At 52.8% G+C, this 26,427-nt stretch overlaps 1 protein-coding gene across 3 annotated transcripts in view; it reads right to left on the bottom strand.

Moving 5' to 3' along the window:
- Positions 1-10,278: 10,278 nt before the first annotated feature.
- The window catches only part of GNG7 (G protein subunit gamma 7), a 114,220-nt gene continuing 98,071 nt past the window's right edge, over positions 10,279-26,427 (bottom strand). For 2 of the 3 annotated variants that reach the window (XM_081076509.1, XM_081076508.1), the window contains 2 exons: positions 17,310-17,428; positions 10,279-13,608 (listed from right to left, as the gene is read on the bottom strand). In XM_081076509.1, coding sequence (XP_080932635.1) covers positions 13,483-13,608; positions 17,310-17,390 — 207 coding nt within the window. In that variant the 5' untranslated portion in view covers positions 17,391-17,428 and the 3' untranslated portion in view covers positions 10,279-13,482. Of the gene's footprint in view, positions 13,609-17,309; positions 17,429-20,198; positions 20,318-26,427 lie in introns of those variants that run through there. The other variant, XM_081076510.1, reaches the window with a different exon arrangement.

Here is a 26,427-nt window from a genome sequence, read left to right as displayed (position 1 = left end):
CCGAGCTGTCAAGCACGATCGTGCCCTGGGGGTTTCCGGAGGTGCTTGTGTCCGTGCACTTGTGCTCGCTAACATGCCCCGGGCACGCCTAGGTGTCTGTGCATTAAAATGGTGTTTGTCCCTGCGGTCGCCCCGGGCACTCCATACTAGTGGAGCGTTAGCGCGCAAGCTGGCTGTGCGTGAAGATGACCACGCGAGCCCTGGGCTGGCGTGGGGGGTGGGGCACCGCGCGAGAGCACGCCCCGCCCCGCGCCTGCCCGGGCGCGGGCCCGGAAGACGTGAGGTGGCGGGCGCTGGCGTCATGGGTTTCCACTGGGGCCCCCGCGCGGGGGCCGGGATTCCCTGGCGCAGGAACGCCCGTGACGGCGGCGCCTGCCTGCGTCGGCCGTGCTGGGAGGCTGGACCCGGCTGCGGATGACATCAGCTCCGGCGTTTCTGGAGCCGGCCTGGGCGGGGAGGAGAGACTGGAGAAACCAAAGTGACACCGACTACCCAGGCGTGCGCCTGCGCTTTGTACCCTCCCCACCGCGGGCTGAGCGTTGTGCCCATAGCCACTAATCCAGGTGCTGCTAAGGACTCCCATTTCACAGATGCGGAAAGTGAGGCCCGCGGGCTCTCATCTGTGAAACTTCTTTAAAGCTCTGAACGCATGGCTGGCACATAGGCCGATGCTTAGTTCTCATCGTGGGGTCTTCAGAGAGTCCCCCAGTCCAGAGTGAGGGCCTCCTTTGCCCAGCGCCTTCTGGGGTCCAGACCCCCTACTCGCGTGTCTCCCTCTCTCTTCTGAGTGGCAACCAGGCTCACAGAGGGCATGAGGGTGCTCTGGCGTCCTCCAGCAAGGCAGGCGCTGAAGCCAGATATGTCCACACCGTTGGTCTCTCCCCAGCCCTGGCCCAGCGGTGGCCAAAGGCGGTGCCTGCTCCGAGCCAGGGCGCCCGTGCTACCCGGCGGGGTGTGCCCCCGGCTGGCTTCCTTTGTGCTGAGGCCTGGGCAATGGACTCTAAAAATAGCCCGGGAGGAGGCAAGGGCTATTTTTAGTCCTGGTGGCTCAGGACCCTCCCAGTTCCTGGGTCAGCAGATCTGGGCCAGGGCTGTGGGGGGGAGGGGTTCACTTTCCAGGGTCTCCACCCCTCTTGGGTGTCCCCACCCCCGATCGCGGGGTCAGCCAGCCTGCCCTTGTGCACACAGCCAGCCCTGAGGAGGCCAGCTGGGGAGAAAGGGCCAGAAGTGGGGTAGGTGTGTTGGCGGTGGGGGAAGGGGTCGTCCGAGGCCACCTTTCCTCAAACCCCACCCCTCACCCCCCCTTTAGCTGCGGGCTGGCCCGCCCTGGCCTTTTGTTGGGCAAGGAGGCTGCTTTCTATTTTGGGAAGGTGTTGGAATAATTTCCCCGGCTATTTTTAGCAGCTTTGGGGATTCCTCCACCCAAGCTGGCCGCCCCGCCTCTCCGCCTTCTTGTCGTCGTCCTCCTCCTCCTCCCAGCTGACCCAAGGCTCCCCTCGTTCATAAAGGGCAGACAAGGACACACAGCCCCCTGGAGCATGGGTGGGAGGGTGTCTCCCCTGGGGAAGGCCTGGAGTGGGGAGACCCCATATTTCCTGGTTGGTGGTGGTGGGGGCTCTCAAGGGCGTTCCCAGGTTCCAGGTGAGCTAGACATTTGGGCCTCAAGGAATCTGTGACTCCCTACATCTGAATTCCACCTCCAGGGCAGGGTGGGGGCTTCCTGAAATTCTGACCTTTTACCTCCTTTCAGGGTTGTGACAGTTCCACTCTGCTGAGAACTGAACTTGACCCCCACACGAATTGGTTGGGGGCTTCTATGTCCCCAAGAGGAAGGTCTGCTTGGTGAGAGTAAACTGAGGCACAGAGAAGAGGCAGAAGTGGCCCCATCTTAGGCTCACTCCCTGATGGTTCCATTTCCATCCATATCCTTAACAACTGGGTAGCCTTGGCGGGAACGACTTCACCTGTCTATGCCTCAGCCTTGTTTGGGAAAATAGGGTAATAATCGCAATTGAGTTGTAGTAAAAATGTGAGTGAGGATCTTAGATCCTGGCAGGACCTGCTGGTGGACCCAGAAAGGATGCTGAGTGTGCCTGGAGTCCAGAGGAATGTTTTGGATTCTAGCTGGCTCCACACCTTGAGCCGACTCTCCAACTATCTCTGTACTCCTCACACTGCAGGAGGCAGGTGAGAGTGACCACGTGCAAAAGATGAGGCCTTGGAGTAATTTCACAGGCCCAGGGTCTCATGGCTGGTGGCACGGGAGGCCGGCACAGTCTCCTGACTGTCCTGGCTCTGACGCATACGGTATTCCACAGCTGCCTTTTGCATTCTTTCACCCGTTCCTTCACTCAGTCAGTAAATATTTGTTGGGCACTGTATAAGTTTCCTAGTGCTACTGTAACAAGTCACTACAACTTAGTGGCTTAGAACAAGCCAAGTTTATTCTAACCTTACAGTTCTGGAGGTTAGATGTCTTAAGTCAGTTTCACCGAGCTAAAAATCAAAGTTTCTACAGGGCTGTGGTCCTTCTGGAGGCCCAGGAGGTGCCCGCATCCCTTCATGGCTCCACAACACAAGGCCTTTTTTCTTGCTCCCATCCTCAGGTCACCTTTTCTTTCTGACTGACTCTCCTGCCTTCCTCTTACAAGGACCCTTGTGATGACACTGGGCCCACGTGAATAAGCCAGGATATTCTCCCCATCGTAAGATCTTAGCAAAGGCTGCAAAATACTCACAGGTTCTGGGAAGTAGGTCGTGGACATCTTTGGGGGGGCTATTATCTAGCCTACCACAGGCACTTTCTTTGGTCAGACTCTGCGGGGTGCTAGACCGCGAGGAACAAAAGCTGAGGCGTTCCTGGAACTCACAGTCCGGGGCCCACTGATAAATTGATCACATGGTCACAATGATGGACAAATAATTATAAATAGGGTTGCCAAATAAAATACAGCACAGCTGGTTAAATTTGAGTTTTAAATAAACACATTTATTAGTATAAACATATCCCATGTAATATCTGGGGTATACTTATATTAAAAGAAAATTTCGTATATCTCATTTAATATTTGTCATAATTATACTTAAAAAATTTAGCTGTATAAAATACTGCCACGCGTGACTAGACCACAAGTTAAAATTGATCATGGCAGGGTTTTAATCAGAGGTAATAAATAAGCCGATATGTGTGTTACGATAGCTCTGCGTGTAGCATGGGGACTGGGGCTGTGTTCTCCACCTGGGTGCCCACTTAGTGCTTTTCTAGAGGGTTCTTATTAAGTGGGCGGGCTCTATGCTGAAGGCTCCACACCTCACACCTACATGGGTTCACCCGGCCCTTCAGCGTCCTGAGCCCTTGGGCCAATCAGAAGCGGAGCCTTAGCGTTAGGTTCTGAGGATGCGCATACCTAACTAACTCTGGGCCTTCTGCTCAGCCTCCGGGGGCGGAGCCTCGAGGGGGCGGGGCCTCACGGAGGGCGGGGCCTCGCGGAGGGCGGGGCCTCGCGGAGGGCGGGGCCTCGCGGAGGGCGGGGCCTCGCGCAGGCTTCCCGCGCAAACGGCCCTAGTGACACCACTTAGCTGAAGTGCACTGATGGGCAGCGACCACGGAGCTCTTGGTAGGGCTCGGCGGGCACGTGGAGACCGTGATTCGGGGTTTGGGCCCGTGGGGACTCCCGTTACCGCTCTGGGAGCCCCGGCCCGGCTCTGGGCACCAGTGTGAGGAGCGGCGCCCACTTGGCCGCCATGGCCCCTTACCAGAATGTTGGGCGGGGTCCTCCAGACCTGTTTGTCCTTCTGAGAAAGAAGCCGCGGATCCTCCGCCTGGGTGGTGGGTGGGGGGCTCCTGGATTCGCAGAACGGAGGCGGGATGGCCCTAGCGGCCTGGGAAGGGAGGCGGCTGCCTGGCTTCGCAGAAATGGGCCGGAAACGCAGAGGAAGCAGTGGCCGGCCCAGGCAGAAGTTAGCTCAGCCCGGAGGCCGGGCTGCCCTGCCCGGGCCCCTTGTGGGGTCCGTGATGGAGGAGCGCGCCTCGGCCTTCCCGCCCTGTGCAGCGCATTGGGTCACAGCAGCCACCACAGCAACAGCGGGCTGTGCCGTTTGTTTAATTCATTTATTTTCCATGGTGCCATTTGATTTCTGTGAGCCTGTACCTTCTCTCCAAGAGAGGGTGGGCTGCCTGCGGAGATAAGACCCAGGAACAATAGTAAACATCGTTCAGCATTTGGCAGGAAATGCTTACAGGAGTCAGAAGAGGCAGTTGTCACTTCTTTGCACCACAGGCCCCTGGGAGGGTGAGGGCATTACAGCATGTTAAGACTGTTGGCTAGTTTTACTTGTATGCTCATTATGTACTTTACGCCTACTACATATCTTCACACAACCTCCGTGCTACTAATTATCCTCATTTTACAGAAGAGGAAACTGCCACCGGAGCCAGGAGTTGCTGGAAGTCCCCCAGGAAGTTGGTGGCAGAACCTGCCCTGCTGGTTCCTTTTCCATCTCACCTGCCACCTCTTGTTTGAATGGAGCCACCCTGTTCCTCCCCTCCTCCTGCCATTGTCATGGAAGGTAGTGGTGTTCCCTAATCAATCCTGGGCCAAGCCCACTGCGCCCTCCAGATCTGAGGTGTCTTCTGAAAACAAAGAGTTTCCGAGAACCCACCAAAGGAATGTTTCAAAGTGTGCTAGCCGGGAAAGAGAACAGACACGAAGGGCACTTCCTCCCTCGCTCTGCTCCAAAGGTGGCCCGGACGCGGCTGGCAGACAGGACAAGACAACAGGAGTGTCAGGAGGCAGCTTCCACTGCTTCCTCCCCGTGGGCGGATGTTGCCGGGAGAGCAGTTCCATGACCCAAGAGTCAGGCTTTGGCTTTTTTTGGCCCCTAAAACAGTCTGTTTCATGCCTTCTACAGCATGGGTGACTGTAGCGCTGACCCCATAGTGTGCCCAGGTTGTCCCACGAAACTTTTAGACCCTGGTCTGAGAATTCCTCCTTCCCAGAGGCAGCTCCACGTGGCTTTGAGGATGGGGACGTGGGTGTTTGCCAAACTCAGAACCTTTCTAGATTCTCCTGCAACTTGGGGAGTAGGCTGGGTTCAGGTGAACTAGCTGGCAGCACTGGCAGTGCATGCCGGGCTTTTCCTGAATGTTCCCGTGAGTAAGAATTCATCTTTCTCCTGCTTAAAGCTGATTTCTTACGTAGACTGGATGCTTTAGGAGAGGGAGTGTCCCTACTACTTGCTCCAGAATCCCAGTGCTGCTCAATGTGTGATTATTCGTTTTATTGATCACAGAAGAGGAGTAAGACGATGTCACTGAGATCATCCATGGGAATGAAGGTACGAGAAGGGATGTGGCTGCTATATGAGATCACAGAGCAAGTGAGGGGCAGAGCTGGAAACCTGTTAGCTAGCCTAGTTTTCCACCTCACCCTGTCCTGTGTCATGTAGGCCGACAGGCTGTGGTGTTCTGACCAGAGGAAACATTTCTTTCTCAACCTGGGGCTTGGAGTTCTTCCCAGAGTGATGCATTCTGGCGAGAAAGTGCCACATTCTTAGGGCTGGCTCGCCAGTGAGGCCTGGCATCACTCTTTCCACTGTAAACCCTGTGCTGACTTCCACACACCAGCCACACATGTACTGCAGAAAGTGCTGAGCCTGAGGTGGCCACCCAGGGGGAACCCCCATCCTGGAGACTTTGCTGCTGCCTCAAGGCCCTGAATGTGGGATATTTTTCCTCAATTCTTTGGATCGCTGGGGAACACTGAATCCTGAACCCGCTGCACTGGCTGCCAGGGCTCCAGAGCCCAGCCATTGCTTGTGAAGGACTTTCTCGGAATCTATGGACTAGCCAGGAGGGTGGGAACTGGCAATCAGGCAGGCTCCTGCAGGACGGAAGATGGCAATGGCCGGGAGTTGAAGCTGGCAGTGGGTCAGAGGCACAAGCCCCGATAGGATTGAAGTCATCACTTAGAGAAACACTTTTGCTTCTGTACCACAGCCTTACAAAAGTCTCATTTACCCTTTCTTTGGTACAAAAACAGACTTACTAATTATTATATTAAATAAAGTATGTGCAACATGAAGGTTGATTGGTGATCCTCTGTTACCCTCCTTTCATTTGCATCAGTTTCCAAAGGTTTCTCTTTAGTGCAGTCGATTGGTGCCAAATGTTTACATACAGAAGAATGTTAACTATGAAAACTAAAGACGGACAAGGCTGGTGGGTGTGGGGATATGCTGCCCACACCCCTTCAAGGACAAGCTGCCCTGCTTCTGGGAGTGTTGTCAGTGGACACCCTTCAGCTGTCAGCCCCCGGAGTAATTGCTTCAGCTGTAGAGAGCGGCCTGGCCCAAGGTCAGGAGCAGGGCGTTCTGGAGGCAGCCCATTCAATGGCGATCAAGATGGAGGCCTAAAGGCCTGCAGCCCCTGGGCTAGCTTGAGGCATTCCCACTCCCACATGTTTTGATCCCAAAAGTCCTAATAAACATCCCGAATGCAACACCATCTGCTTCCCAGAGAACCCAACCTGCTCTTATAACACTGACATAACCATGCTTGTGTGTCTGTTTACTGCTTTCCTTTTGTAGGGCAATGAATTTGAAGTGACAGAAATGACAGAATGTGAGGGTTAGTCTTCTAGAACTACTGCAGGACCCTTAGCGTTCCTCTTGTTCTGACTTTTGGTATTTTGACGCCGTGTTATTAGTGTGAGAGTTTCATCTTGGTTGTGTCTTTTATCGTTATAAAGAACCCTAGAAGGTTTCCTTGGATGTTTCTGACCTTGCTTTCAACTCTAATATTAAGCACCAGTTGTTAGTGACTTGCCCAAGGTCACAGGAAAGCTGGTCTGTTTCCACTTGTTGAGGTTTTTTTTAATGTACTTGAAAGAAGAGGAAGAAATACCAAAACAGGATGAAGAAAGTGTAGCAGAAAAAAAATATATAGATTGTAGGAATTAAAAAAAATAGAATACACTATTATCACAAAGCGAGGGCAGGATTTGCAAAAACAAGAATTCGTCGTGCCCTGCAGGTGGTGTGGTCTGGTGTGATGAATGTGCTCTTTCAATTTTGTCAATCTACGGCTTTCCCTTCCAGTTTCTTTTGGAGAGAGCACAAAAGTCTAGCGATGTTATCGTCAGTCACAGAGTTGAACATAGGTCTGGATCTTAATTCAGTGGTGTCGCCACCATATTCACGCCTCCATCCTGCACTGTTTGGTATTTTGTGTTCATAAATTAAAAGAATAAGCATGACGGGCCTGAACAGCCACTGAGCCACTGACCAGGCTGTGAATGCTGCTGTGAGAGTTTTTATCTTTAAAAAGTGATCCTGAGTGAAAGATTAGCCTCTTAATTTCATAAATGCAGTCATTTTGATTTGAAAGGTTTTTAAAAAAATTTATACCATCTCCTGAGCAAAGAGGTTTTGTGAACTAGATTGCAAAGTCAGTGAACTTTTTTTGCATTTGTTGAAAAGCTGGTTGCATTGCAGGAGGGTTACAGGTTCCCTTGTTCTGAACAAGCCACCTTCCAGCTTCCTGCATCGAGAGGCAGGGCAGGCGTCGCGGGCGTGCGGACTGTGCAGCCGCCTGGGTTTAATGCACTACTGTTACCATCTTGAAATTCTTAACTTAAAAAAATTTTCAATTACAGTTGGCATTCAATATTAGATTAGTTGCAGGTGTACAGGGTAGTGGTTAGACATTTATATACCTTCCAAAGTGATTCCCTCCGATAAGTCTAGTAACCCCTTGGCACCATACATAGTTATTATGATATTGTTGATTGTATTCCCTGTGCTGTACTTTACACCCCCCGAAATTCTTCATTTTTAAACAAGGGGCCCCGTGAACTCTGTAGCTGGTCCCCCTGAGAGGCTGTGACTCAGAACTTGCCATTTCTCCCCTCTTGGTTTCAATGAACTCTTTGAAGGAAGATGCTGAAAATTATACCGGTGTCTTGAGTTTGTGCAGCGAGTGGGCTGACGATCATTTTGAATTTCTTTGTTCACTCTCCGCGGGGACGTGTGCTTAATTTGGGAGTGCACTGGCGCTCAGGTCATACCCTGCCTCCTCAATGGCAGCGTGCCGGACCCGGGGCCCCAGGCCTCCTGCTTTATGGGCCAGGACGGCTGCATTCTGGATGCAGGCGTTGCTGCCCACGGCTTATCTCAGCTTCCCGACATTCGGTGGGCTTCACCCAGTGGATAATGTCATGTCTCCACCATGACCACGTCCTTCACAAGTGTCACTGCTACACCTCTTCATCCTTCCCCCAACCCCTGATCTTTTTACCTTCTCCATGGTTTTGCCTTTTCCAGAATGTGATAGAGTTGGATTCATACAGTGTGTAGCCTTTTCAGACTGGCTTCTTTCCCTCAGTATTTTCTTGTTTCCAGCTTCTAGAGGCACCGCGTCCCTGGCTCGTGGCCCCCCCTCCATCGTCACAGCCAGCAGGGCAGCCCCTTCCATCTCTGACTCTGAGTCGCCTGCCTCCCTCTTCTGAGGACCCTGTGATGACACTGGGCCCCCTGGAATCCTGGGTCGTCCCCGTCTCAGGGGCCTTGACTTAATCCCACCTGCAAAATTCCTTTCATCCCATGTAAGGTGACAGAGCCACAGGCTCTAGAGATGATAGGATGTGGACACGTTTGGGAGTCACTCTTCTGAGGGCACAGCCTGGGCACAGGTTGCTGTTCTAGAACTTCACAGCATGGAATCACACCAGCCATCCTCTGTGTGAGGTATATTTCATGCAGCACGAAGTTTTGGGAGTCACGCAGGTCACTGTGCTTCATACTAGTTTATTCCTTGATATGCTGCGTGGGATTCAGGAGCATGAATGGACCGATCACAGTTTGTTATCCACTCCCCTGTTGCTGAACACCTGAGATGTTTCCCGGTTTTCACTATTATCAGAGCTGTTCTGTACATTCCTTCCAGGAGTTTTTGTGGCTATGTTTTGATTTATTCTGGGGAAAGACAAGTGCAACTGCTGAGTCATAGAGATGTACGTTGTTTGATAGGAAACCGCCAGACCTTTTCCCAAAATGGTTGTAGCATTCACTCCCCACAACAACAAGCTCGGAGTCCAAGTTGCTCCACACCCGCAACAACTCCAATCTTTTACATTTCAGCCCTTTAGGTGGATATTGGGTAAGGTTGTATGTTTTTCTTTTTGTGGTAAAATATATGTAACATGAACTTTATCGTCTTAGCCAGTTTTAAGTGCACAGCTCAGGGGCATTAAGCACATTCACACTGTCATGCAGCCGTCCCCACCATCCATCTCTAGAACTTTCCATCTTCCCAGACTGACACTCTGTCCCCATTAAACACCAACTCCCCTGCCCTCCCCCAGCCCCTGACACCACCATCTACTTCCGGTCTCTATGAATCTGACTCCTCTGGGGGCCTCACATAAGGGGAATCACACAGTATTTGTCCTTCTGTGTCTGGCTGATGTCACTGAGCATCATGTCCTCAGGGTCCGTCCACGCTGTAGCGTATCAGACTGTCCTTTATTTCCTAGGCTGAGTAATATTCCAGTGTGTGGACGGCCCACCCTTGTTGATCAAGCATCTGCCCCCGTCCTCCTTTTGGCCGCGGGGAGTCGTGCTGCTGTGGACACGGGTGTGCAGGTATCTGTTCAAGTTCCTGCTCTCAGTGCTTCGTGTGTACACACAACAGTGGGACTGCTGGGTTACCTGGTAAGGTTTAGGTTTTTGAACTGCTTAGTTATCTTATACTTTTTGATACACTGGGGATAATTTTTATGTAGTCGAATCTGTAAATGTTTTATACAGAGAAAGTTCTCCGCTTTGAGGTCAGAATCACCCAATTGCAGATATATTATTAAAACAAGAAATCTTTGTGGCCTGCTGAATTGTGCCACGACTCACTCCTTTTCCTGGCTGTCTCCGGTGGTCGGGATGGTCTCTGGGTGATGGGCAACAAGACTGCAGGGGTGAGATTAAGATCTTCTCAGGCTCCCAGGCCTTCAAAGAGCGAGGCATCTTCTCATGGGCCATGCCAAATAGTTCAGAGCCGTGGGACACATGGATCAGTCATACGCAGACTCTCAAATAGCCTTTCCCCTACATGCTCTAACTACAAATCACAAAGCCCATTGAGGCTGAAGGCTGCTTGCGGGTGCTGCTGCCTGAAGCGGGTCCCATCCGTGTTGCCTCTTCTGGGGGACAGGTGGGGGGAGTGGGTGGTGTGGGGCAACCCCTGCCCCACCAGCAGCAGCCAGGGAAAGAGTGGAGGACCCAGAGTTGGGAGAAAAGGACAGTGAGCCTTTTATTGTGGATTAATTCACTTTGTATTAACAATTCCACACAATATTAAAACACTGAAAGTGGGTGTGACACACCTGAAATTTTTAAAAAATAATAAAAACCACCAGACATCCAAACGCAGATGGGGTAGAACCTGCCAGAACCACAGATTGCTTCTGAAAACCGGGAACTGGTTGTTACAACGTTTGGCAATGGGTTCCATGGACGGAGAAGGAAGATGGCCAAGTGTCTGACATATGGCTTGTTTTCAGGGGACCCTGTGGCAGGCTGGCTTTTTATACGTGCTCTGGAAGGACCTTCTGTGGCCTCACCTTGCCCTGGAAATGCCCCTGGTCACTCATGCTTGGGGTTAGGCCCCAGGGCCTTCTCCTGCCTCAGAGCTGAGGGCAGGGCTGACTGAAGCTGTTCACCGGGTGGATGAGCTGCCTGGAGGCCCAGCACTATCCTGGACAGGAGGCCGGCTGGGACATCAAAGCCACAAAGCCCTCTAAGCCCTGGTTTACATCCCCTGGGGCTGAGGATTACTTAATGCATCACTTAATTCTTAGCCTCCGGGTCACCTCTGGGAGGATGGGGGAGGGGTATGCAGACTAGCTTCTTCCTGGAGTGGGGGGGTCATCAGATTGGGCAGTCCCACCGGGCACACTGAACCGGCTGCCTGCTGTGTATGTGTCCTTAATATTTTCCCCCCATGACATGGTTGGGAGAGGATGGTTTCTGCAAGGCTCATGCTGCCACCCCACTAGCTCCCTAATGTGAAGGGCTCTTCCAGGCCACGAAACGCCTCATAACCATGTTTTCATGGCGGACACTTGCGCCAGGAACGCACAAGCAGCATATGTTGTCACGAGTGCTCTGATGCTTCAGTTCTAACTACGGACAGTGACAATTACTTTAAATGAAAAAAAAAGGAAAGTTTTGTTTTGTTTTTCCTCAGCCAGAAAGAAAACAATGGTGGGGTTTCTGCCGATGCCACCTCCCTGGGGTCCGATGCTGTGGGCACCTGATGGCCAGGCTCAGGGGACAGGGCATTGCGCACCTCGGGGAGGAGCCAGGCAGGTGCGGTGATAGGTTGGGTAAAGGGCTTCAGTTTCCCCAGACCACTCAGTGTCTAACTGGGAAGCCTCCCCTGGCGCAGGACGCAGTTTACTGCAGGGTTGGGGGGCGGGAGACATATTGGGCGACTGAGCCCAGAGCAGGTGATGGAGCTGATGAACTCAGGTTCAACCCCCAACTGTCTCAGCCAGGGGTCCTGGGCTTTGCTTCCCGCTGGCTCCTCTGGGGTCACTTGGGTGGGGACACAAGGTGGGGCTGGGCAAGGCCGGGGGTGGAGAGAGGGGAGGCTGGGCCTCAGGGTGCTCCTGACACTGATATCAGGCCCTCCCACCCTCTTTGGGCCTGGTGGCCGGACAGCGGGGGGACGCAGGAGGAAGGATGGGCGTGCAAGGATCTGATGTGGTTCAAGGGATTAAGGCTTCTGTTACGGAGCAAAAGGGGAGCACTTGTTGCTAGTCACCAGAGGGCTGGTGGGAAGGGCCAGCACATGCCCCCCACTTCCCGCTGGCCCTAGGACTGGCTTTTGCTCCATCCTGCCGGGGACGGTGAGAGGTGCCCAGCCGCCTGCTCCCCGCCCAATGAAGCGTGGCTGCAGCACCGGGCGCCTTCACAGCTTACCCCCTCCAACTGCAGGTCTGGAGGTGCCAGGCTCCCTGAAGCCCCTGGTGCTCCCGGACCGGCCGGGGAGAGCTGGGTATTGGGGAGAAGGACTCGGCCTTCCAGCTTGTGCCCTGGGGGAGCTAGATGGAGGGTCATCCACTGGAGCCATTTCAGCTCTGGCAAGATCTGAGCCTTGGTCCTGGCCCCGGCCCCGCGACTGTGAGGGGAGGGCCTGAGTCTGGCGGCCGTCCAGGACCCCGCTGACACGGGCCTCAGACTCTGACGTCCACTGGGGCCACAGGGGCAGAGCTGGGCTCATTTCTTCCCACAGTTTGCCTCCAGGCCCAGGGATACGACAGGCAGGGACCCGAGTCGAGGGCTGTGTGGGGTTCTGGTGGGTGCAGGTGTCACTGGCAGGGGAGGGAGGCGGGTGCTTTCGGCCACTTCCTCCAGCTGTTTTAACTGTCCATGTTGTAACAGAGGAAAAAGTAATTTAAAAAAAGGACCCCTGCCCCCACCCCTATTCCATGACATCTTAAATTTCCAAGGCTGGTGGGAAGAGTAATGAATTGTCATAATTCCTCTCACTTCCTCCAACCAGATGTTCTGGGTCTGCGGGGTATGAAAGCAGATCCCCAGTGAGTAAGGTGGGGCTGCAGGCCCTCACCATCCAGGCCTTCCAGCTACTTCCAGACCAGTTAACACCTTTTCACTTGAAGCACCAGGTGGCCTAGCCTACCAGACAGGGCCTTCCCAGGTTGCAGCTCTGTTTGAACAGTGGCCATGCCTCTGACGCATGCCGTACAAATGCCATACAGCGGGGTGACACTTGGTGACACAGGGAGTGTTTCCCAAAGCCCCCCTCCCGGCCCCCTAAAATCCACTTGTGCGTTATTACACAGTACAGCTAAGCTCCATGTTCAGCCATCAAAGTCTGATTTTAGCGGTATGGAATACTTTTTTTAAATGAAAAGGAGAGATTTTTCCGGAAAAGCTCATTATGTGCCACCCTCCCCGCAATTTTACTCAGCTTAAAATAAAAAAACAGCACGGTAGCATTGACCTGGCAGAAGTCTTCACAAATGGCCCAGTTGTGTGAGAACGGCCAGCCATACAGGTGGCCCAGGTTGGGAGACCAGTGGCTAACGCGCCTGCCCCTTCCCTTCTCCCAACCCAGCTTGGTTCTGGACCAAAGCTCAAGCGGCCACTGAGAGTTAAAAAAAATGGTTACCACATTGCTTGGGCATTTCGGTCATTCCTAATCGGAAGTGGCTGTAAAGCCACCATCCCTCTTTTGGTTGGGCCCTGAGGGCTGCACTGTTCGGTCTGAAAATCCATCATAACCCAGAGGATACATTTCACCCCATGTGGGTGGTGACAACTTTTTGCATTTCTTTTGGCATTAAAAGTTTCAGGGATTCAAAATGTGTTGCATACTGAATGATGTCCTGACTGAGACGGGGCGGGGGGGGGGAGGTGGGGGTAGAGCAAGAGGGAGAGAGGAGAACACACAAGAAAACAAAGCTATAGAATGATACAAGGCTTCTTGTCCTTAAAGGGGTTCTCGGAGGCGGGCACTCCGACCAGCAGGGGGTCGTTCCGGGCGTGCTGCTCACAGTAACTCATGAGTTCCGACGAGGCTTTGGAGACCTGAGTGTGGGCACAAGGATGAGAGGAAAGGTAAGGGGCTGACACACGTGTGTTCATAGCAGCAGGATTCACAATGGCCAAAGGTAGACACAGCCCAAATGTCAATCAACAGGTGATGGACACACACAGCGTGGCCCGTCCACACACGGGAGTGTTATACCCAGTCATGAAAAGGACGGAGGCGCTGCCACTCGCCACAACGTGGGTGGACCCTGAACACACGGTGCTCATGAGAGAAGCCGGACACACAGGGCCACACCGTGTGTGATTCCATGTATGTGAAACGTCCAGAACAGGCGCGTCCACAGACAGGAAGTGGGTTCGTGGCTGTCAGGGACTGGGGAGGGAGATGGGGGTGTGACTACTGATGGGGGCTTTTTTGGGGTGATGGAATGTTCTGGAACTGGATAGAGGTGATGATTGCATAGCACTGAACATACTAAATATCACTAATGGTAAATTTTATGTTCTGTGTATTTTACCACAATTTAAAAAGATTACAAGAAGGACCCCAGCAGTTGCCCAGATTTTGAACAGAACGGGTCAGAGCTAGATGCAGTCTCTTTAGGATCCAGCCAAAGACTATCCTCCTCAAGAAAGGGCCGGACAGGGAGACTTCTGCCTGCACATCGGTGCAATTGAGGAGGGCAAGGCAAGCCTGTCTGTGTCTCCTTTCTGTGCAGTCTGAACCTACTGGGGTTCAGTGACCCCCAGCGAGGGCATTGACCCTTAGAACTACCTGCACTGGGATCCCCAAGAGAGGAGGGGGGAGAAGGGAGCGTGCCTGGGGAAACTGACACGGATAACACACGGCCCTGAGCGTCTGGGGAGTGGAGGATCAACTACAAATGGCGCAGCTCGGCCCCAGGCAGCCCCTTGGCCACACACCCCGGTCTGCCTCGTCGTGCATTTGGGGTGCTGCAGGGGCCGTTCCCGGGCTTGGGTGAACAGCGCATGTCCATGGGATCTCATCCCAGGGGCGGGAACTGTCTGTCTGCGGGGCTCCCTTTCTCAGTGCCCCGCTTTCTCGCCTATGAAGCCAGACAACAGTGCCAGTTGTGCGGCGGTTGCTGGGTGGGACAGATGAGGCAGGGGGAGAGGGCGCTCTTTGAAAAGCCTCCGCAGTGTCTGCGGCCTGCAGAGGCGCTCTGCATCCTAGGCCCTGCACCCCAAGGGTGCCCCACCCCTGCCCTGTGCTGCTGAGGTCTGCACGCTTGCGGGTTCAGCCAGGGGACGCTCCCGCCCTCAGATAGCGACAGTTGCCACTGTCATGAGCATGAGGCTGCTCCCAGGCGGCCACCTCTGACGAGCAGACAGAGCTCGGTGTTCCAGAGTCATATTTGGAAAGTACCCCTCCCAGATGACAGAAATAGTCCCCAGCCCCTGAAATAACTGGTGTTGTGGCTCTGCCGTGTGGCAGCCCCCTGCCTGTCTCCAGCGTTGACAGGAAGGCTCTGCCCACAGTGCCAGGGCCACCGTGCCCGCAGCGCATCCCAGGCCACATGACCAGGCTGGCCTTTCAGACAGGCCAATGGTCTGTAGTTCTGGTCGCTGTTTTGGGAGGACACAAAACCTCAGGCGGGATTGGGAGGGAGAGTGGGTCACGTCCTGACTGCCCTCCTCCCAACATTCAAAGTGGCGGCTGGAGGCTGCTTCTGAACTTCAAACGGGCGGGATGAATCAGCGCTCCGCCAGGGCTGGGGCTGGCACCACTCACCCAGCAAAACCACTTCAACCGGGCCCTTCTCTTTCTTCAACCCAAAGGAATGCTTTGAATGTGCAGAGTTCTGGTACATTCACCAACCTCCTGGGAGGCACTGCCCCCCATGGGGCTCAGGCCCCCTACCTGGCTGGGTGGAGGCCCATGGGCCCCAGAATCGTTCCCCACTCCCTTCCACTACCTGGCCGTTAGGTGTGAGTCTGTCTGCACCAGGGCCGGGCCGGCCCTTCCTAATCAATTCCTGTGACCAGCCACGACTGGGGAATGACAGGTGCTCAGGAAAGCAAGGTCTCAACAAATACGTGAGGTGGTGGTTGATTTTTATGTGTCCACTTGGCTAGGCCACAGCATCCAGATAGTTGATGTAACACCAGTGTAGATGTGTCTATGAAGACACTTTTTAGTGACATGAACATTTGAATCGGTGGGCTTTGAGTAGAGCAGATCAGCCGCTATGATGTGGGTGGGCCGCGCCTAATCAGTTGAAGGCCTTAAGAGCTGAGACTGAAGTTTCCCCAAAGAGAGAATTCTGCCTCCAGATGGCCTTGGGACTCAAGCTACAAGTCAATTCTTCCCTGGGTCTCCAGCCTGCCGGTCTGTCTGTAGACTTCAGACTTGCCAGCCCCCACGATCACCTGAGTCAATTCCTTAGAACACATCTCTATGTAGATATGTACACAGCCTGTCAGTTCTGTTTCTCTGGAGAATCGCGACTCACCCAGCGCATAGTTGGAGCAGGGCTAATCGAGAAGCGTAAAGCGCCAGGACCTCCTATTGGAGACTCCCTGGCCCTCGCCTGGCAGTGTGCAAGCTGGGGTTGGGGGCAGGAAACAGCCCCTTGGAGGTGCCTCACTGTGCTTTGCAAAGTGTACACGGGTTTCATGAGAGGGTGTCTTTGAACAGTGTCAGCACCTTCCTCATGTAAGAAGCTGTGGCTGGCCCACTGGCCCACGTCCTTGGAAAGAGAGAAACTTATGAGCCTTGGATGCTGTCCTGATGTCCCCTCATGAACTTAAAATTCATCTACATAAACACAGCGTGGCCTGTCCACACAATGGGGTGTCATCTGCCCGTGAAAAGGAGGGAGGTGCTGACACGCGCCACAGCGTGGATGGACATGAACACACGGTGCTCATGAGAGAAGCCGGACACACAAGGCCACACAGTGTGTGATTCCACTCATGGGAAATGTCCAGAACAGGCGCGTCCATAGATAGGAGGGAGGTTAGTGCTTGTCAGGGGCTGGGGGAGCGTATAAGGGGGACGGATAGTCTTTTGGGTTATGGAATGTTCCGGAATTAGACAGAAGTGATGGTTGCACAACCCGGTGAATGCACCCAATGCCACTGAAATGCACACTTTAAAATAAATGGTTAACTTCATGGTATGCAAATTATTTTTTAAGACCTCTGTCTGCAGACGTGCCTGTGTAATGATGCACTACCCTACTTTGCTTTGCATGTTCCTAGTCTCTGACGGGTTAAGGTCTGTGAACAGGAACTGCTGTCCTTTTTCTTTTTTTAGCATAAAAAGCAAATATGTTTATTTCAAAAAACTGAAACAGCGTGGAGGTGAAGAAAACTCTGTCCCCTCCCCTCCCTGGACCACGTGTCTATCTTCTATCCGCATTTGTTGTCAGAGGGAGAGGAGGGGACACAAGACACAAAGCGCCCGCTGCAGGCTGGCCCTTCTGGCAGTGCCTGAGGCGACTGTCACTGGGGCTTCCAGGGAGAGATCCCAGGGGCTGGGGGGCGAGTTCAGTGTTTATACATCGCCATGGCACATGGGATCATCATAACCCATGACACAGGTTTACGTCAGCTGCGTCTTTCTGCTACGGAAACTGAGGCTCGGAGACATTAACCGAGTGGCCTGGCGTGGCATAGCGAGAGGCACAGCTGGCGTGCAAGCCCCACGTCCTGCCCAGGCAGCCTCTGTGGGCCCGTGGCTCTCCCCCCGCCCCCACCGCTGCTTGCCTCACCTTGATGCGCTCGATTCCGGCTTCAATGCGGAGCTGCTCCACCAGCTTCCGGGCCTGGGCTGTGTTGTTAGTGGCTGACATTGTCTGCCATCAGCTCTGGGCCTCCGGCGTCCAGGGAGCTGTGGGGTGGGGGGGAAGCAGACAGCGTGAGCCAGCTCGGGAAGCCCCAGGACCTCATGCAGCCAAGGATGGAGAGGCAGCACGCACCCCCCCTTCTGAAGCCCCCTACCACCCCACCACCCTGCAGCCCCACGCTGGGGACTGGTCACATCGTGTGTCCTCAAGGTTGGGGGTGGGAGGCCCAGCGGAGCCCCTCTTGTCCCATAGTCTCCTCCTGTGGCCAGTCACTGGTTGTGACTATCAAGGGTCCCCCAGGAGAGTTCATGAAACTACAGCATCGGTTCCTGGTTGACTCCAGAGGAGGACTTGGTAGGGAAAAGCAGCAGGAGTTTCCTGACCTCTGCCCCTGCTTCGCGGTCCCCTCTCCACGCAGCTGACGTGGGGCCCAGTCACTGTCTGTGGGCGGCCATCCTGGACACTGGGGTTATTGGGCAGAATCCCTGGCCTCAGCCCTCGCTGCCAGGAGTACGCCCTGTCGTGATGATCACGCTAGTCACCAGACGTGACCCTAAGTGACAGGTCATCTGGGGAGACCACACACTGTGGCTCCTGGGTCCGTCACCCCCTCTTGGAGGGCTGGGGCTATTTCATTCGTTCCTTCATTCACATGCTTGTTTGTTAGCAGACTCTCACAGAAAATGTCCTGCCATGTGCCGGGTTCTTCTTTGGAATCAAGCTGATGACGGTCGTGTGTATGTCTGCAGGGGCCCACTTCAGATTGACGCCCTATCTGCCGGCCCACTCCCCACCCGTGGCCCGGCTGTTTCTGTAACAAACCGGCGGGGGACCTGGTCTTCCACACCTGACTGGCTGTCCCGGGCACGGCAGGACCAAGAAGTGCTGGCTCTTGTCTTCTGCTCAGGAGTGGCTTTGCGGGTGGAAGGATAGCCGTGAGGAGGGGATTCGTGTCAGAAACTCTGGGACAGCTTGGTTCTGCAGGGTTTCTAGAGCTTTCCAATGAGCTCGGGCTCATGTTCCTCCATTAGTGTCCTGGGGCAGCCGAGACAAATGACCACAGACTGGGAAGCTTAAAACAACAGGAATTTATTCTCTCACTTCTGGAGGCCGGAAGTGTGAGATCAAGGTGTCGCTGGGCCATGCTCCCTGAGGGCTCTGGGGAGGGTCCTTCCTGCCTGTCCCAGCTTCTGGTGTGGCCAGCAGTCCTTGGTGTCCCTTGGCTTGTGGCTGCATACCTCAATCTCTGCCTCTGCTGTCACATGGACTTCTCCCTATGTGTCAGCATCCAAATCTTCACCTTATAAGGATACCCGTCACTGGATTCAGTGTGACTGCATCCTAACAATCAGGTAAGGTCCCGTTCTGAGGTTACAGGTGGACATGAGTTCTGAGTGTGGATGGTGTGCTTGGAGTAATGCACTTAGCGTGGATGGATGGTTCCAGATGAGGCCCCCCAGCCCCGCCCCGCCCCCAGCAGACCTTCAGCTAGTTCAGCTCTAGGACGAGGGAGCGCTTGTCTGCACCAAATCCCACCTGTGGACCTGTCTCCCCAGAACCCTTAGGAATCGGGTGTCACACGTCACAGCTTAGGGGTCAGAGAGCCTACGCGCCTGCTCCCCCACCAAGAAGAAGGCCCACCCTTTATTACAGCAACGATTCCTGCTTCGCTCTTGTTTGGGATGGTTTTTATGTTCTTTCCAAAATACTTTTAGTAATTTATTTGAAATTAGATTTAGAATTTTAAGATGCCTTTAGCTTCCCATTAGTTGTAGGAAATGATAGAAAGGAGCCGAGCCCAGTTTCCCCCAAGGTGACACCGTGAAAACTGTAGCGAGATCACAACCAGGATGGTGACACTGACACAGGAAAGACACAGGGCACTTCTAGTCCCAGCGTCCCTGCTATGACCCTTTCATGGCACAGTCACACCTCCCCCAACCCACCTCTACCCCTGGCGACCACTGACAGGTTCCCCTTCTCCACGAGTTTGTCACCTGGATGTTACATAAACGCCACCCTGTGGTATGTCCCTGCTTTCCCCACTCGGTGTGACTACCTGCAGCGCCATCCAGGCTGCCCGCGCACGCACGGCTGGCTGCGCCTTGTCCCAGCTGATTGTGCTCCAGGGCATGGGCGTGCACAGGAAAACATGGGCCTGTGCAAAGACAGGCGGGCGGATTGCACATTTCGGCTGTCATGGATAAGCTGCCATAAGCATTCCAGTGAGCACGAGTCTTTGTATTGCTCTGGGAAAAACACTGAAGACTGTGATTGCAGGTTTAATTTTTAAAGAAAACGCCAAACTTGTTTTTAAGAGCAGCTGTACTATTTTATATTCCCACAGTAATGTATGAGTGATGATGTTAACTTGTTTTTATAATTCAGTTATGCAAGCTTTTTCCTGTTCTTTAAGGCCATGAAAATTCTACTTTTCCTATCAAGTTTTCATTTAGTGAGCCCCAGGGTGTGGTTCTCAACTGGGACAATGTCTGGGGACAACTGTGGTTGTCACACGGGTGTGCTCCTGGCATCAAGTGGGTGGGGGCCAGGGACGCTGCTCAACCCCCCAGAGTGCCCAGGACGCCCCACAGCCAGTGACGCGGCCCCAAATGTCCAGGAGGACCCTCACGGGTATTAGTGCTAGAAGAGTGGGCAGCCCTGGCCCCAGGGGGCAGGCATCTAACGCGGTAACTAAGTAGCTGCCTGTGCTTTTGTCACCACACACTGTATCACTGTCCCCTTGGCAGTCTCCAGGGCCAGGTGGCAACAGAAAACTAAAGGCAAATTCAAGGTTTTCAAAAAATTTCTTACTTGGCAATTAAGAGGGACGGTCTATTGATCAGCACGCCTTGGACGGGCTCCACGGAGTTCCGCTGAGTGAAAATCGCCGCTCCCCAGAGGTTACACGCTGTACCCTGCCATTTTATCGGCTATTTTTGAGACAAGATTGTGGAGATGAAAGATAGATGGGTGGTTGCCGGGGGCCAGGGTGGGTGGGGGCCTGGGAGAAAAGGGCGACGCGAAGGTCCTCGTGGTGCTGGCAATGTTACATATATATTGATGCTGCCCAGGTGACAAACGTGCAGAGAACTTAATACACACACACAACTGCAGAAATCGGAACAAGGTTGGGGGACTGTTCTGTGCCAACATCCGCGCTGTGATATTGACCGGGGACTTTGACAAAATATCACCATTGGGGAAAACGAAGTGAATGACACATGGAATTTCTCATTTGTCACAACTGCATCTACAGTGACCAAAGTTTCAGTTGAAAAAAAACACAACCCTTCCACACCACCGGCTCCCTGTGTCCGGCGGACACCTAGCCCACTTTCAGGTCAGAAGAGGCCCGCGTGTGTCTGGACCAGGCTCACAGAACCCACGTGTGGGCTTCTAGAGCTCTGATTCAGCACACAGCAAAGCAGCCACAAAACATCCCACTCAGGGAAAACCGCCCTCCCTTCAGCTCAAAAATACCTAAATTGCTCAGTGCTAAATATAGACGCACACAGAGAACAAACGGGGTGGCCCCAGGCATGTTTTCCTTGGAAGGCCGGGGAGTCCTGTTCAGCATCCCGAGTGTCCCCAGGACCCCCAGCAACCCCAGCTGTGGTCTCCCTCCTGAGCACAAAGCCTGAAGCAGGCGGTGCTGGCTTCCCGCCCAGGCACCTGGCCCCAGGCTCCCTCTGGGCTGGTGACAACCCAGGCCCCAGAGGCTGCAGGGAAGGCGCACCAGGATGTGCATGCTTGTGTGTTTGTGTTATCAGAGTGCGCGTGCGTGCGTGTGTGCGCGTGCGTGTGAGAGCCCTGAGATGCCGAGACCCAGACACTGGATGCGGTGACAGCCGGTGTGGCAGGCTCAAGTCCTAGTCCTGGCTGGTGTCACAGCCAGTCACTGAGTCATGTGTCCCCACCTCCCCTAGTGAGGCCAACATGCTGAGTCAGCTCGGGGAACATTTCTCACCAGCTGTCTCTCAGCAGGAGGCACGTGCCAGCATGGGCACCTGACCTGCCCGGGGCCCAGCAAAGCCTCGGAAGGTCACGGAAGGCGGCAGGCCCTTGGGAAGCTGGGGGGTACGGAGGGGGGACAGGCAGTTTCAGGAGGGAGGGGCGAGGCAGTCGGAGCTGCAGGCGGCAGTCACATTCCAACTCTGGGTTCTGCCTCTGCAGAAAGGCTGGTTCAGGCCTGGTGAGGCCGAAGGCATGACTTGGGGTGAGGTCAGCCTGAAAACAGAACCTTAACAGATGTCACCAGGCTCTGGGCTGGCCCTCCCAGTGAAGGGCTAGGAAGTCACAGCAGGTTGAAGCTGGCTCCTGCAGAAGAACAAGCTCAGAGCCAGGACAGTGAGGCCGACCCCGTACCACAGGCCCTGTGATGCTGGGAGAAAAAGAGGTGGTCACCCCACGTAGTGCACTCAGCCGAGACACGCAGCTCCAATGCACATGAGGATTAAATCCGGGGACAGAATTGCCCTTTCTTCAGTAGTGGCTGTGAGGATGGCAAAATGGGTTTTGCCCCAAAATAGTTGAGAACAGTTTTTCCCCCTGGGCACTGCTGACGTGAGGGCGGGACCACTCTCTGTGGGGGGCCGTCCTGGGCACTGTGGGGTGCTGAGCAGCCCTCTCGATGCCAAGAACACCCCTAGTCATGACCACCACAGATGTCCCCAGACATGGACCAGGGTCTCCTGCAGGCAGAATCTAAGGTCTTTAAGGAACTCTGCCCTTGCTCATTTAAGCAAAATGCAAATAGCTTTTTGGGAACTAAAATGGTTCATTTTGAACTGAAATGAAATGAAAAAAAACCCAGAAGCATGTTTCAGAAAGGGGTTTAATTTTCTTAGCATCTAAACCCTCTGTGACTAGAAGTTGCACTGGGTCAGAGCTTCCCCATGATGCAACCAACAACACATCTAAAGGGGGCGAGAGGACAGAAGTGGAAGGTGGAGCCACCATACAAAACAGAAAACCTGAATTCTGCTCTGACCCCAAAGCTGTGTGGCTTTGGGGAAGTTACCTCCCCTCTCTGAACTCTGCTGGAATGCTCAGAGCAACAATCCCTCCATACCGGCAAACCTCCAGGTCTCTAAGCCCCTGTGCCAGAGAACAGGCTGGGGCGCTCCCAGAGGCTGCAGCCACTGAGAGGGGCCTTTTTCAGGGACTCATGGCAGCTGCCAAACACAAACACAGCTGCCAGAGAGGTGGAACGAAAGACAAGGTGACCTAGACATTGCGCCCAAGCGAATGTGGAAGGGCAGGCTTGCTAGAAGCCATTGGGAAATCCTGCTCCTCACGATCAACATGGCTACTCCCCTCACCTCTCTAGGGGCCAGGTCACAAAGCCCACCTGGCCCAGGGGAGACCTGACGGAGTTTGAAGTTGGTCAGATTAAAAATGTGGAATGGATAAAATTAGTGGGAGAGTCAGAAATTGAGAGACCATTTTCATGCTTTCTGACACAAAGTGTGCAAATCCCTTCCTCTTCTGAGCCACAAAGTGAGGCTGGATTCTTTTAAGCTCTGCAATGAATTCCCAGAGTCCACGGTGGCAGTCACACCCAGGTCACTTCCATGCCATTTTGGGAGACGTTTAGAGCTGTTTTAGCCTCTAGTGACCCCGAGCTGCAAAACTCTCTTCCTGTATCCACAGAACTTTCAGGTATCAGGAAGAAATGGGGCACTTTCCAGGGACCTCACTCCAAGGGACAGAGGCAGCTGGCCACTGGTTCTTGAAGACACACATGCAGGGCATGTCTGAAAGTGGGAAGCCTGGCTTTGCGTCCCGGCTCTGCCCTGACCTGGGTCTTAGCTTCTTCAACTGGAAAATAAGAGGTTGTTCCCAAAGGGTCCCAGTGTGTCTCCTGTGGCTCTAAAGTCAAGATGAGCTACATTGACGACCTCCTCCTAAGCCGTCTGGACTTGAGGTAAAACCTCTGTCTGTAGATTTTGGCTTAGTCAACAGTAGACAGTTAATATGGGCAGACTGCTGCTGAGGGCAGCCGGAATAGAGACAGACACATGCTTGGAAGCATTGGAGGGCTATTAAGATGGTGAAGCATTTTATGCCAAGATCTGGGGGAGGATGGAAGCCCAGGAGTCTGGCTTTGGGGGTTACCTTTTCCCAGGTGGAGGGTTTGCTGAGAGGCTGTGATGCCTCTGTCAGCCTCACTTGGCTAGGGGCACAGAGGTTTCTATCCAGGGCTTTCGAAGGGGAAAGAGCTCAGTGACCCCTCCCCATCCTCCCAACCCCACCCCCGGTCTGAACTGGGACAACAGAGTGTTACACTCTAAGAATGAGGGGATCCAGGAAGTAGACAGGCAATGACAGCCACTGGAGCTCAGTTTTGAATAATCTCGGTCTCTGATACCGAACTGAAGTGACCCTAGATAGCTAGCAGCCCTGGGTGCTGGGCAGAAGTAGACATAAATCTTCCCTGGTGGGAAAAAACCCCATCATCTGAGCCTTCAAACAATTTCTACCAACAAATCTGCAATCACAATGTGTAGCACACAATTAGAAATAACCAGGCACACAAGGAGACAAATGAACACAAATGAGCAGAAATAATGGGCAAGACAGACAGACTCACAGTGGTACCTTTCATGGGAGACTTTAAAATAATTGTGTTAACTATGTTCAAGGAGCTATTTGGGTGAGATTGGGATTTTAGCAGTGAGTCAGAAACTATAGCAGAAAGAATCTGTGGGCATGTGGAAAGTGCCAACATCTGACATGTAAGAACACTGGAAGAAATAGCATCGTTAAAGACAATTAAAGAGAAGATAAGTGGGCTGGAAGATAGTTTAGGGGGAAATATCCAGAATGAAGCATGGAGACACAAGGGGACAGAAATCACAGCAGAGAAGGTAGATGCAGGGGATGCACTCGGAATTAGAAGTCTGGAAGGAGGAGAGAGAGAATGAGGCAGAAGCCATCTCTGAAGAGATAACGATGGCTAATTTCCCAACACTGATAAAAAAGACCTCCCGCCACAGATTCAAGAAGCCCTAGGACCTCAGGCAGAATAAATATCTTAGAAACGGATAGAAAAATGGCCAATAAGCCATGAAAAGCTGCTCAGTGATTAGTCATCAGGGAAACAGAAATGAACACCACAATGACAGGCTGCTTCATAACCACCGGAGCGGCAAAAACGAAAACGGCGGACAGACAATACTAAGTGCTGGGGAAGCGCTGGAAGTTCACACATCACTGACGGGGGAAAGAGCACAACCACTTCGAAAAACGGTTTAGCAGTTTATTAAATGGTTACACATATACTTCACCTATGACCCAGCAATTCCATTTCTAGGGATTTACCCAGATAAATAAAAACATATTTCCGCAAAAGGACTTGTACAAGACATTTGTACATCTTTATGTATAACAGCCACAATTGGGAACAATGCAGATGCCCATCAACCAGAGAACGGATAAACAAATGGTGGCCAGCTACATGACGGAGTACGACTGCACAGCGGGAAAACTCAGCCTACTGACGGAGCCACACGGTGGATCTCAAAAGCATCTTGTCAAGCAAAAGAAGACAGACATTAGAAATGTTCTGTATCTTGATTGAGGTGTTGGTGTACACAGATGTATCTATTTTTTCAAAGTTCTTTAAATTGTATATTTAAGATCTGTTCAGTTTACTATGAATTATACCTTAATAAAATCAGTTAATTACAAAACACACAGACAAACATAAGTTGTCAGAGGAAAAAGGACCAAGAATCAGGCAGGCCCAGTGAAAATTCTAGACCTGGTGAAAATAAACTTCAAGAATTAGGGGAAAATAAAGACATTTTCAGACAAATAAAAACAGACTTTCTCACCAGCAGACCTGCCTTATTAAAGGTAGAAATGAAAGGATAGTAGAGAAAAATGATCCCAGATGAAAGGTAGGAAATTTGAGGACTGAAGATAAACGAACAAACAAACAAAAGTTGAGGAAGGAGAGGAACTTGATAAAATAATGAGAAAGTTCCTGTGGAAAACAAATGAAGTGAAAAGCCTTTGGAACACACATGAATCATGAGCCATCAATTCCAACCAGTTTGTCCACTGACGATGTTCTATGCTTCTGCTTTAAAAATTTTCTTAAAAAAAAAAAAAAGAAATTTTCTGACACTACTTTTTATCACGCTGTTTTGACGGTTAGATTCCAGTAATTAGAGCCCTCAATATTATTTTAGGACTTGGCTAGTGACATCTTATTTGAATTGAATGACTTTACACACAGGGAAAGATGAAGTCAGCATCTGAAAAAAACATGTGTTCAGCTCCATGTGCCGCGACTGCCCCAGGGCAGTGATGACAGGGCCTAAGGCCAGCCGGCCCCTCCCTGCACGGCCACCACAGTGGCCCTCAGTTTCCGTCACATTCAGAACTAGAAAGGGGTTTCATTTCCACTAGTTTCATATATAAAATTTAAAACTTCTTAGGACAGCTTCGTACTATAGAAATGTAACCAACACGCACTAAACTGAGCGTTCGTAAGCTCCCGATTTGAGGACCGTGGGCATGGACACACACCTGTGGGACCATTGCCACACTCGCGAGAATGACCACATGCACCACGCCCACGGGCTCAGGGCACTGCCAGTTTCTCGTACTGCTCTGAAGCCAGGGGTTTCTGCTCTGTCCTAATTCATGTCTCAGATGAGGATAGTGAGGCTCAGAGACAGAGATCTGTTCCAAGTCAACCCGCTACCAAGTTGCAGAAGCAGAATGAAAAGCAGTACAAATACGGGGGCTGGACCTGCACAGTCCTGTGCAGCTGCCAGGGTCAGAGAAAACCCTGAGTGACATTTAGGAACAAAAAGCCTTAGCTTGGTGCCTCCTGTCTGGCGGGATGTAAAGGGCGCTGGGACCTCTGCGTCCTGGACGCTGCCTCCCCAGGACTAGAGCACGCTCCTGCCAGCTTCTGACGGGGCTGCCCAAGTGTGCACCCCCCGAAAGGCATCGTCACCTCTGCACGACATGGAGGAGCCCTGTGACGGCTTCTCAAGGCTGTATTTCTGTTCACTTTCTCCTC

This window comes from Rhinolophus hipposideros (genome assembly GCF_964194185.1).
Source record: "Rhinolophus hipposideros genome assembly, chromosome: 16".
Taxonomy (NCBI): Eukaryota; Metazoa; Chordata; class Mammalia; order Chiroptera; family Rhinolophidae; genus Rhinolophus; species Rhinolophus hipposideros.
This window is presented reverse-complemented; position numbering and strand designations above follow the sequence as displayed.